This window comes from Saccoglossus kowalevskii, chromosome 3, assembly GCF_978046115.1.
Source record: "Saccoglossus kowalevskii chromosome 3, keSacKowa6.1, whole genome shotgun sequence".
In the NCBI taxonomy this organism is placed as follows: Eukaryota; Metazoa; Hemichordata; class Enteropneusta; family Harrimaniidae; genus Saccoglossus; species Saccoglossus kowalevskii.
In genome coordinates, this window is record NC_140643.1 from 44,436,330 (window position 1) to 44,449,415 (window position 13,086).

The following is a 13,086-nucleotide window of genomic DNA, read 5'->3' on the forward strand; positions in this document are numbered from 1 at the left end:
GTTATGTAGTGCATTCACCATGTTATATAGTGTATTCACCATGTTATGTATTGCATTCACCATGTCATGTAGTGTATTCACCATGGTATGTAGTGCATTCGCCATGTTATGTATTGCATTCACCATGTCATGTAGTGTATTCACCATGGTATGTAGTGCATTCGCAATGTTATGTAGTGCAATCACTATGCTATGTACTGTATTCACCATGTTATGTAGTGCATTCACCATGTTATGTAGTGTATTCACCATGTTATATATTGCATTCACCATGTTATGTATTGCATCGCTATGCTATGTATTGCATTCACCATGGTATGTAGTGCATTCACCATGTTATGTATTGCATTCACCATGTTATGTAGTGCATTCACTATGTTATGTAGTGCATTCACCATGTTATGTAGTGTATTTACATTGGTATGTAGTGCATTCACCATGTTATGTAGTGCATTCACCATGGTATGTAGTGCATTCACTATGCTATGTAGTGCATTCACTATGTTATGTAGTGCATTCACCATGTTATGTAGTGTATTCACCATGTTATGTATTGCATTCACCATGTCATGTAGTGTATTCACCATGGCATGTAGTGCATTTGCCATGTTATGTATTGCATTCACCATGTCATGTAGTGTATTCACCATGGTATGTAGTGCATTCGCCATGTTATGTAGTGCAATCACTATGCTATGTAGTGTATTCACCATGTTATGTAGTGCATTCACCATGTTATGTATTGTATTCACCATGTTATATATTGCATTCACCATGTTATGTATTTCATCGCTATGCTATGTATTGCATTCACCATGGTTTGTAGTGCATTCACCATGTTATGCATTGCATTCACTATGCTGTGTAGTGCATTCACTATGTTACGTAGTGTATTCACCATGTTATGTAGTGTATTCACCATGGTATGTAGTGCATTCACTATGGTATGTAGTGCATTCACCATGGTATGTATTGCATTCACTATGTTGTGTAGTGCATTCACTATGTTATGTAGTGTATTCACCATGGTATGTAGTGCATTCACCATGTTGTGTAGTGCATTCACCATGTTATGTAGTGCATTCACTATGTTATGTAGTGCATTCACTATGTTATGTAGTGCATTCACTGTTTTATGCAGTACATTCACTATGTTTTGTAGTGTATTCAACATGGTATGTAGTGCACTAACCATGGTATATAGTGCATTCACTATGTTATGTAGTGCATTCACCATGTTATGTAGTGTATTCACCATGTTATGTATTGCATTCACCATGTCATGTAGTGTATTCACCATGGCATGTAGTGCATTCGCCATGTTATGTATTGCATTCACCATGTCATGTAGTGTATTCACCATGGTATGTAGTGTATTCACCATGTTATGTAGTGCATTCACCATGTTATGTATTGTATTCACCATGTTATATATAGCATTCACCATGTTATGTATTTCATCGCTATGCTATGTATTGCATTCACCATGGTATGTAGTGCATTCACCATGTTATGCATTGCATTCACTATGCTGTGTAGTGCATTCACTATGTTACGTAGTGTATTCACCATGTTATGTAGTGTATTCACCATGGTATGTAGTGCATTCACTATGGTATGTAGTGCATTCACCATGGTATGTATTGCATTCACCATGTTGTGTAGTGCATTCACTATGTTATGTAGTGTATTCACCATGGTATGTAGTGCATTCACCATGTTATGTAGTGCATTCACCATTTTATGTAGTGTATTCACCATGTTATATATTGCATTCACCATGTTATGTATTGCATTCACTATGCTATGTATTGCATTCACCATGGTATGTAGTGCATTCACCATGGTATGTAGTGCATTCACTATGCTATGTAGTGCATTCACTATGTTACGTAGTGTATTCACAATGTTATGTAGTGTATTCACCATGGTATGTAGTGCATTCACCATGGTATGTTGTGCATTCACCATGTTATGTATTGCATTCACTATGTTATGTAGTGCATTCACTATGTTATGTAGTGCATTCACTATGGTATGTATTGCATTCACCATGTTATGTAGTGTATTCATCATGTTATGTAGTGCATTCACCATGTTATGTAGTGTATTCACCATGATATATATTGCATTGACCATGTTATGTATTGCATTCACTATGCTATGTATTGCATTCACCATGGTATGTAGTACATTCACCATGGTATGTAGTGCATTCACTATGCCATGTAGTGCATTCACTATGTTACGTAGTGTATTCACCATGTTATGTAGTGTATTCACCATGGTATGTAGTGCATTCACCATGGTAAGTAGTACATTCACCATGTTATGTATTGCATTCACTATGCTATGTATTGCATTCACCATGGTATGTAGTGCATTCACCATGGTATGTAGTGCATTCACTATGCTATGTAGTGCATTCACTATGTTACGTAGTGTATTCACAATGTTATGTAGTGTATTCAGCATGGTATGTAGTGCATTCACCATGGTATGTTGTGCATTCACCATGTTATGTATTGCATTCACTATGTTATGTAGTGCATTCACTATGTTATGTAGTGCATTCACTATGGTATGTATTGCATTCACCATGTTATGTAGTGTATTCATCATGTTATGTAGTGCATTCACCATGTTATGTAGTGTATTCACCATGATATATATTGCATTGACCATGTTATGTATTGCATTCACTATGCTATGTATTGCATTCACCATGGTATGTAGTACATTCACCATGGTATGTAGTGCATTCACTATGCCATGTAGTGCATTCACTATGTTACGTAGTGTATTCACCATGTTATGTAGTGTATTCACCATGGTATGTAGTGCATTCACCATGGTAAGTAGTACATTCACCATGGTATGTATTGCATTCACTATGTTATGTTGTGCATTCACTATGTTTTGTAGTACATTTACTATGTCATGTAGTGCATTCACTATGTTACGTAGTGCATTTACCATGTTATGTAGTGTATTCACCATGGTATGTAGTGCATTGACCATGGTATGTAGTGCATTCACTATGTTACGTAGTGTATTCACCATGTTATGTAGTGTATTCACCATGGTATGTAGTGCATTCACCATGGTATGTAGTGCATTCACCATGGTATGTATTGCATTCACTATGTTATGTAGTGCATTCACTATGTTATGTAGTACATTTACTATGTTATGTAGTGCATTCACTATGTTACATAGTGCATTTACCATGTTATGTAGTGCATTCACCATGGTATGTAGTGCATTCACTATGTTATGTAGTGCATTCACCATGTTATATAGTGTATTCACCATGTTATGTATTGCATTCACCATGTCATGTAGTGTATTCACCATGGTATGTAGTGCATTCGCCATGTTATGTATTGCATTCACCATGTCATGTAGTGTATTCACCATGGTATGTAGTGCATTCGCAATGTTATGTAGTGCAATCACTATGCTATGTACTGTATTCACCATGTTATGTAGTGCATTCACCATGTTATGTAGTGTATTCACCATGTTATATATTGCATTCACCATGTTATGTATTGCATCGCTATGCTATGTATTGCATTCACCATGGTATGTAGTGCATTCACCATGTTATGTATTGCATTCACCATGTTATGTAGTGCATTCACTATGTTATGTAGTGCATTCACCATGTTATGTAGTGTATTTACATTGGTATGTAGTGCATTCACCATGTTATGTAGTGCATTCACCATGGTATGTAGTGCATTCACTATGCTATGTAGTGCATTCACTATGTTATGTAGTGCATTCACCATGTTATGTAGTGTATTCACCATGTTATGTATTGCATTCACCATGTCATGTAGTGTATTCACCATGGCATGTAGTGCATTTGCCATGTTATGTATTGCATTCACCATGTCATGTAGTGTATTCACCATGGTATGTAGTGCATTCGCCATGTTATGTAGTGCAATCACTATGCTATGTAGTGTATTCACCATGTTATGTAGTGCATTCACCATGTTATGTATTGTATTCACCATGTTATATATTGCATTCACCATGTTATGTATTTCATCGCTATGCTATGTATTGCATTCACCATGGTTTGTAGTGCATTCACCATGTTATGCATTGCATTCACTATGCTGTGTAGTGCATTCACTATGTTACGTAGTGTATTCACCATGTTATGTAGTGTATTCACCATGGTATGTAGTGCATTCACTATGGTATGTAGTGCATTCACCATGGTATGTATTGCATTCACTATGTTGTGTAGTGCATTCACTATGTTATGTAGTGTATTCACCATGGTATGTAGTGCATTCACCATGTTGTGTAGTGCATTCACCATGTTATGTAGTGCATTCACTATGTTATGTAGTGCATTCACTATGTTATGTAGTGCATTCACTGTTTTATGCAGTACATTCACTATGTTTTGTAGTGTATTCAACATGGTATGTAGTGCACTAACCATGGTATATAGTGCATTCACTATGTTATGTAGTGCATTCACCATGTTATGTAGTGTATTCACCATGTTATGTATTGCATTCACCATGTCATGTAGTGTATTCACCATGGCATGTAGTGCATTCGCCATGTTATGTATTGCATTCACCATGTCATGTAGTGTATTCACCATGGTATGTAGTGTATTCACCATGTTATGTAGTGCATTCACCATGTTATGTATTGTATTCACCATGTTATATATAGCATTCACCATGTTATGTATTTCATCGCTATGCTATGTATTGCATTCACCATGGTATGTAGTGCATTCACCATGTTATGCATTGCATTCACTATGCTGTGTAGTGCATTCACTATGTTACGTAGTGTATTCACCATGTTATGTAGTGTATTCACCATGGTATGTAGTGCATTCACTATGGTATGTAGTGCATTCACCATGGTATGTATTGCATTCACCATGTTGTGTAGTGCATTCACTATGTTATGTAGTGTATTCACCATGGTATGTAGTGCATTCACCATGTTATGTAGTGCATTCACCATGTTATGTAGTGTATTCACCATGTTATATATTGCATTCACCATGTTATGTATTGCATTCACTATGCTATGTATTGCATTCACCATGGTATGTAGTGCATTCACCATGGTATGTAGTGCATTCACTATGCTATGTAGTGCATTCACTATGTTACGTAGTGTATTCACAATGTTATGTAGTGTATTCACCATGGTATGTAGTGCATTCACCATGGTATGTTGTGCATTCACCATGTTATGTATTGCATTCACTATGTTATGTAGTGCATTCACTATGTTATGTAGTGCATTCACTATGTTATGTAGTGTATTCACCATGGTATGTAGTGCATTCACCATGTTATGTAGTGTATTCATCATGTTATGTAGTGCATTCACCATGTTATGTAGTGTATTCACCATGTTATATATTGCATTGACCATGTTATGTATTGCATTCACTATGCTATGTATTGCATTCACCATGGTATGTAGTACATTCACCATGGTATGTAGTGCATTCACTATGCCATGTAGTGCATTCACTATGTTACGTAGTGTATTCACCATGTTATGTAGTGTATTCACCATGGTATGTAGTGCATTCACCATGGTAAGTAGTACATTCACCATGGTATGTATTGCATTCACTATGTTATGTTGTGCATTCACTATGTTTTGTAGTACATTTACTATGTCATGTAGTGCATTCACTATGTTACGTAGTGCATTTACCATGTTATGTAGTGTATTCACCATGGTATGTAGTGCATTGACCATGGTATGTAGTGCATTCACTATGTTACGTAGTGTATTCACCATGTTATGTAGTGTATTCACCATGGTATGTAGTGCATTCACCATGGTATGTAGTGCATTCACCATGGTATGTATTGCATTCACTATGTTATGTAGTGCATTCACTATGTTATGTAGTACATTTACTATGTTATGTAGTGCATTCACTATGTTACATAGTGCATTTACCATGTTATGTAGTGCATTCACCATGGTATGTAGTGCATTAACCATGGTATGTAGTGCATTCACTATGTTATGTAGTGTATTCACCATGGTATGCAGTGCATTCACCATGGTATGTAGTGCATTAACCATGGTATGGAGTGCATTCACTATGTTATGTAGTGCATTCACTATGTTTTGTAGTGCATTCACTATGTTATGTAGTGCATTCACCATGTTATGTAGTGCATTAACCATGGTGTGTAGTGCATTCACCATGTTATGTAGTGCATTCACCATGTTATGTAGTGCATTAACCATGGTGTGTAGTGCATTCACCATGGTATGTAGTGCATTCACCATGTTATGTAGTGCATTCACTATATTACATAGTGCATTCACCATGCTATGTAGTGTAGTTATGTAGTGCATTCACCATGTTATGTAGTGCATTCACTATGTTATGTAGTGCATTCACTATGTTATGTAGGCCATTCACCATGTTATGTAGTGCATTCACTATGTTATGTAGTGCATTCACTATATTACATAGTGCATTCACCATGCTATGTAGTGTAGTTATGTAGTGCATTCACCATGTTATGTAGTGCATTCACTATGTTATGTAGTGTATTTACCATGTTATGTAGTGAATTTACCATGTTATGTAGTGTATTTACCATGTTATGTAGTGAATTCACCATGTTATGTAGCGCATTCACCATGTTATGTAGTGCATTTACCATGTCATGTAGCGCATACGTCATTTTAGGTAGTGAAGAAACCATGTTATGTAGTGAAGAAACCATGTTATGTAGTGTATTTACCATGTTATGTAGTGAATTCACCATGTTATGTAGTGTATTTACCATGTTATGTAGTGAATTCACCATGTTATGTAGTGTATTTACTATGTTTTGTAGTGAATTCACCATGTTATGTAGTGTATTCACCATGTGTTGTAGCGCATTCGTCATTTTATGTAGTGAATTCACCATGTTATGTAGTGTATTTGCCATGTTATGTAGTGAATTCACCATGTTATGTAGTGTATTTACCATGTTATGTAGTGAATTCACCATGGTATGTAGTGCATTTACCTTGTTATGTAATGCATTTACCATGTTGTGTAGTACATTTACCATGTTATGTAGCGAATTCACCATGTTATGTAGTGTACTCACCATGTCATGTAGCGCATTCGTAGTTATGTAGTGATTTCACCATGTTATGTAGTGTGTTATGTAGTGAATTCACCATGTTATGTAGTGTATTTAACATGTTATGTAGTGAATTCACCATGGTATGTAGTGCATTTACCTTGTTATGTAATGCATTTACCATATTATGTAGTGAATTCACCATGTTATGTAGTGTACTCACCATGTCATGTAGCGCATTCGTCATTTCATGTAGTGATTTCACCATGTTATGTAGTGTATTTACCATGTTATGTAGTGATTTCACCATGTTATGTAGTGTATTTACCATGTTATGTAGTGAATTCACCATGTTATGTACTGTATTTACCATGTTATGTAGTGAATTCTCCATGGTATGTAGTGCATTAACCATGGTATGTAATACATTCACCATGGTATGTATTGCATTCACTATGTCATGTAGTGCATTCACTATGTTATGTAGTACATTTACTATGTTATGTAGTGCATTCACTATGTTACGTAGTGCATTTACCATGTTATGTAGTGCATTCACCATGGTATGTAGTGCATTAACCATGGTATGTAGTGCATTCACTATGTTATATAGTGTATTCACCATGGTATGTAGGGCATTCACCATGGTATGTAGTGCATTAACCATGGTATGGAGTGCATTCACTATGTTATGTAGTGCATTCACCGTGTTATGTATTGCATTCACCATGTTATGTAGTGCATTCACTATATTACGTAGTACATTCACCATGCTATGTAGTGTAATTATGTAGTGCATTCACCATGTTATGTAGTGCATTCACTATGTTATGTAGGCCATTCACCATGTTACGTAGTGTATTCACTATGTTATGGAGTGTATTTACCATGTTATGTAGTGAATTTACCATGTTATGTAGTGTATTTACCATGTTATGTAGTGAATTCACCGTGTTATGTAGCGCATTCACCATGTTATGTAGTGCATTTACCATGTCATGTAGCGCATTCGTCATTTTATGTAGTGAATTCACCATGTCATGTAGCACATTCGTCATGTCATGTAGCGCATGCACCATATTATGTAGTGAATTCACCATGTTATGTAGTGAAGAAACCGTGTTATGTAGTGTATTCACCATGTCATGTAGCGCATTCGTCATTTTATGTAATGAATTCACCATGTTATGTAGTGAAGAAACCATGTTATGTAGTGTATTCACCATGTCATGTAGCGCATTCGTCATTTCATGTAGTGATTTCACCATGTTATGTTGTGTATTTACCATGTTATGTAGTGAATTCACCATGTTATGTAGTGTATTTACCATGTTATGTAGTGAATTCACCATGTTATGTAGTGTATTTACCATGTTATGTAGTGAATTCACCATGTTATGTAGTGTATTTACCATGTTATGTAGTGAATTCACCATTTTATGTAGTGAATTCACCATGTTATGTAGTGTATTTGCCATGTTATGTAGTGAATTCACCATGTTATGTAGTGTATTTACCATGTTATGTCGTGAATTCACCATGGTATGTAGTGTATTCACCATGTCATGTAGCGCATTCGTCATTTCATGTAGTGATTCACCATGTTATGTAGTGTATTTACCATTTTATGTAGTGCATTCACCGTGTTATGTATATGCATTCACCATGTTATGTAGTGCATTCACTATATTACGTAGTACATTCACCATGCTATGTAGTGTAGTTATGTAGTGCATTCACCATGTTATGTAGTGCATTCACTATGTTATGTAGGCCATTCACCATGTTACGTAGTGCATTCACTATGTTATGGAGTGTATTTACCATGTTATGTAGTGAATTTACCATGTTATGTAGTGTATTTACCATGTTATGTAGTGAATTCACCGTGTTATGTAGCGCATTCACCGTGTTATGTAGTGCATTTACCATGTCATGTAGCGCATTCGTCATTTTATGTAGTGAATTCACCATGTCATGTAGCACATTCGTCATGTCATGTATCGCATGCACCATATTATGTAGTGAAGAAACCATGTTATGTAGTGAAGAAACCGTGTTATGTAGTGTATTCACCATGTCATGTAGCGCATTCGTCATTTTATGTAGTGAATTCACCATGTTATGTAGTGAAGAAACCATGTTATGTAGTGTATTCACCATGTCATGTAGCGCATTCGTCATTTCATGTAGTGATTTCACCATGTTATGTTGTGTATTTACCATGTTATGTAGTGAATTCACCATGTTATGTAGTGTATTTACCATGTTATGTAGTGAATTCACCATGTTATGTAGTGTATTTACCATGTTATGTAGTGAATTCACCATGTTATGTAGTGTATTTACCATGTTATGTAGTGCATTCACCATGTTATGTAGTGTATTTACCATGTTTTGTAGTGAATTCACCATGTTATGTAGTGTATTCACCATGTCATGTAGCGCATTCGTCATTTTATGTAGTGAATTCACCATGTTATGTAGTGTATTTGCCATGTTATGTAGTGAATTCACCATGTTATGTAGTGTATTTACCATGTTATGTAGTGAATTCACCATGGTATGTAGTGTATTCACCATGTCATGTAGCGCATTCGTCATTTCATGTAGTGATTTCACCATGTTATGTAGTGTATTTACCATTTTATGTAGTGAATTCACCATGTTATGTAGTGTATTCACCATTTTATGTAGTGAATTCACCATGTTATGTAGTGTATTTACCATGTTATGTAGTGAATTCACCATGTCATGTAGCGCGTTCGTCATTTCATGTAGTGATTTCACCATGTTATGTAGTGTGTTATGTAGTGAATTCACCATGGTATGTAGTGCATTTACCTTGTTATGTAATGCATTTACCATGTTGTGTAGTACATTTACCATGTTATGTAGTGCATTCACTATGTTATGTAGTGAATTCACCATGTTATGTAGTGTACTCACCATGTCATGTAGCGCATTCGTCATTTCATGTAGTGATTTCACCATGTTATGTAGTGTATTTACCATGTTATGTAGTGATTTCACCATGTTATGTAGTGTATTTACCATGTTATGTAGTGCATTCACCATGTTATGTAGTGCATTCACTATGTTATGTAGTGCATTCACCATGTTATGTAGTGCATTTACCATATAATGTAGTGCATTCACCATGTTATGTAGTGCATTAACCATATAATGTAGTGCAAAGTACGAAAACGCAATCTATTGATTAAAGTTTCACTTATTATTACATAAAAAATTATGATGCATACTTCAAATATATATGTTGTAGGATGCATGTAGTTGTGCATGGTAGATGCTTGTTCGACGCTATATAATAAATAACACATACAGTGGTCATTACCATAATAATGATGATGCCCTCGCATTCTGCCACAATCCCCTGGGCAAGTAACAAATCGTGATATTGTTATTATTTATCTAGTTAGTTAAACTATAACGAACCTAATATAATCTATGGGAGGCAATGGTGAATGCATCACATAGATGACATGGTGAATAATGTACCATACACCATGATATTGTACGACTTATAATAGCTGTGGCTTTCCAGAGAAACCTATGCCAGAAACCCGATTCCAACGTTGATGAGAGCTTCAGTAGGTCAACTAATACAGTAATAATATATTATAACAACCTACAAGCCTGTCTCACACCATTTAGGATATGCACGCTTTCTGACAGAAACAAAACAACATCTGGCATGAAATTGTTGATTTCTATAAGAATACACAATTATATCGGTTACTCAGCAAAATTGATATTATTTTACATTCTGTCATATTAAGTTTAAATAAATGTTATGGCTGCAATGTAGATTGTTTGATGATGGAAATATGTATATTCGAAATGAATGAATATATTTTAATGTAACAAGCTAACAAGTTAACTTAGTCTGACTTAGTCTTGTGTATCACGTCAGTAGTGACGCAATCATTGATGCTTCCTTGGCAGCCTATACACGGTCGATTAGACCAAACCGGAGCGGTTAAACTGTTCACTGCGAAAATAGTAAGTAAGTCTTTCACTAAATTTAGATTGTTGAAAAACATTGAAGTCATACCCCACTTGAAATAATATGTCATTTCAAATTTCTTAATACATTAACGATAGTCGATAATGATCATGCCTGATCCTCTGAGAGTTCTCAAAGGTGCCATTGTTAGTTCTGCGTAAAAACGAACACGCCGATGTCACATTTTTGCCGAGATGAAGCATTTATTATTTACAGACACGTTTCAACTGTGGGCGCACAATGCGTATCACAGGGTAAAACGCACGATCAGCTTCAATTCTATTTGCTGTTATAATGAGAGTGGAGTTTTACCAACGGATATACTTGCGCTTTCGTATTCGCCGGTCTGTTTTTGTATATTGACAGGTCAGACTATTTATATTCGCGGCCAAGGTAAAGTCAAAGGTCTTTTCGCAGAATCTGCAATCGTCATCAAATCAGAAAACATCGGAAAGAACAGGGATAACGTGTAAGAAAACATGCAATATACTTTCTTGCAATTGACCATGGTGGTATTTGTTATGTGGACTGTTGGATCTGTGAAAGCTACATTGAGGTAAGGTATCTTAAAACATAGCAGCGCGAATTATATGACTGGTGAACACTAAGTACATAACCTTGTAAAAAGACGTATGTCGTTTCCGTGTGAATATTTGTGGTTGACACATAAAAAATAATCAGTGTTTTTTCAGGCGATTTGTCATCCTTGTGAAAAAGGATGCGATTCGATGAATTAGTTATCGTGAGCATGTACACATGTTTATATATATAGTGGGATGAAAAAAAAATACGTAATACGTATTTGCAGAGAAAATCGTGTATAACATGAATAATTATTTTTGTTAGCTTCTTTGGTGTGTAAACTATTTTGGGATAAGGAATCCTTAATCAATATTACAGAGCCAATTAAACTATTGATTGAATATTTAATAATGTTGACTACAATTAGTTCCACATCGTAGTTAATGTAAATGTGAATGTGAGAATGTTGACTGTGAACGTTGAAGCACTAATTGGTTCACTTTTGGGCTTTTTAATCTAACGGATCTGATACGATAAGGAATTCTAAGTTCACGATTTAATTAGCAAGCACTTGTATGTCCAGGTCATAGAACATCATGCCTTCGTATATAATGACAGATTAGTATAACTCACGTGTTCCTGTGATTTAATATAATACTGCATATGGCTGATGTTAGATAGTGAATATTCGTGAGTGGCAGTGTGCGATATACTCACTCGATGATATATGTATAATGCCTATGTTTATAATGTGAAACGTTTTAAATGTATTAAGATATGCATTTTGTCTTACCCATATCAAGCTAATATTGTATTTATATGTATTTGTAACAATTTATTACGATTAAAAAGAATTGAGGCGCCGGTGGAAAATTAGAAACAAATTATTGCCAAAACCAAATATTGTTCCAATTCAATTCAATAATTTTCTTCGTAATAACGTGTATTTTTTTAATGTAAACATCTATGTTTCATTGTGTAGCTATTATTGTTTTATTTTATTTTATTTGCTCTGTGTTTACTGGTTGTAAATAGAATCCATTTTCGGGATGTTTCTAACATAATGAATGAAAGCCATCCAGTTACTCAATCTTCAACTGTCAATTGTCTTTCTATGGAGAAATGTTTTTTTATAGAAGGAAATAATCCATGGTTGATTTTTGAAAATACTCAATAGCGTAACCCCTGATCTTATCAGACTCACACGCCATTATTAGATGTTTTGATCCGAAATGCAAAACGATTAATTGCCAGTCTTAAATATTGTCATTATGAGATAAAAATATAATTTTTTTTTCGCCGTATTGTGTTATTTTTTTTTTTACCACATTTACAAAATAATTGTTTCACCATGTATTTTCGATGACTGACCTCCATTTACTGGGCAGCCGAACATTTACAAAGATTAGGATCCATGTATAACAT

At 35.2% G+C, this 13,086-nt stretch overlaps 1 protein-coding gene across 1 annotated transcript in view; it reads left to right on the forward strand.

Annotated features, from left to right (window-relative positions):
* Nucleotides 1-11,645: 11,645 nt before the first annotated feature.
* LOC102802359 (gamma-aminobutyric acid receptor subunit beta-1-like) overlaps nt 11,646-13,086 on the forward strand; it is a 31,170-nt gene continuing 29,729 nt past the window's right edge. The window contains exon 1 of the mRNA XM_078012943.2: nt 11,646-11,695. Coding sequence (XP_077869069.2) covers nt 11,646-11,695 — 50 coding nt within the window. The remainder of the gene's footprint in view (nt 11,696-13,086) is intronic.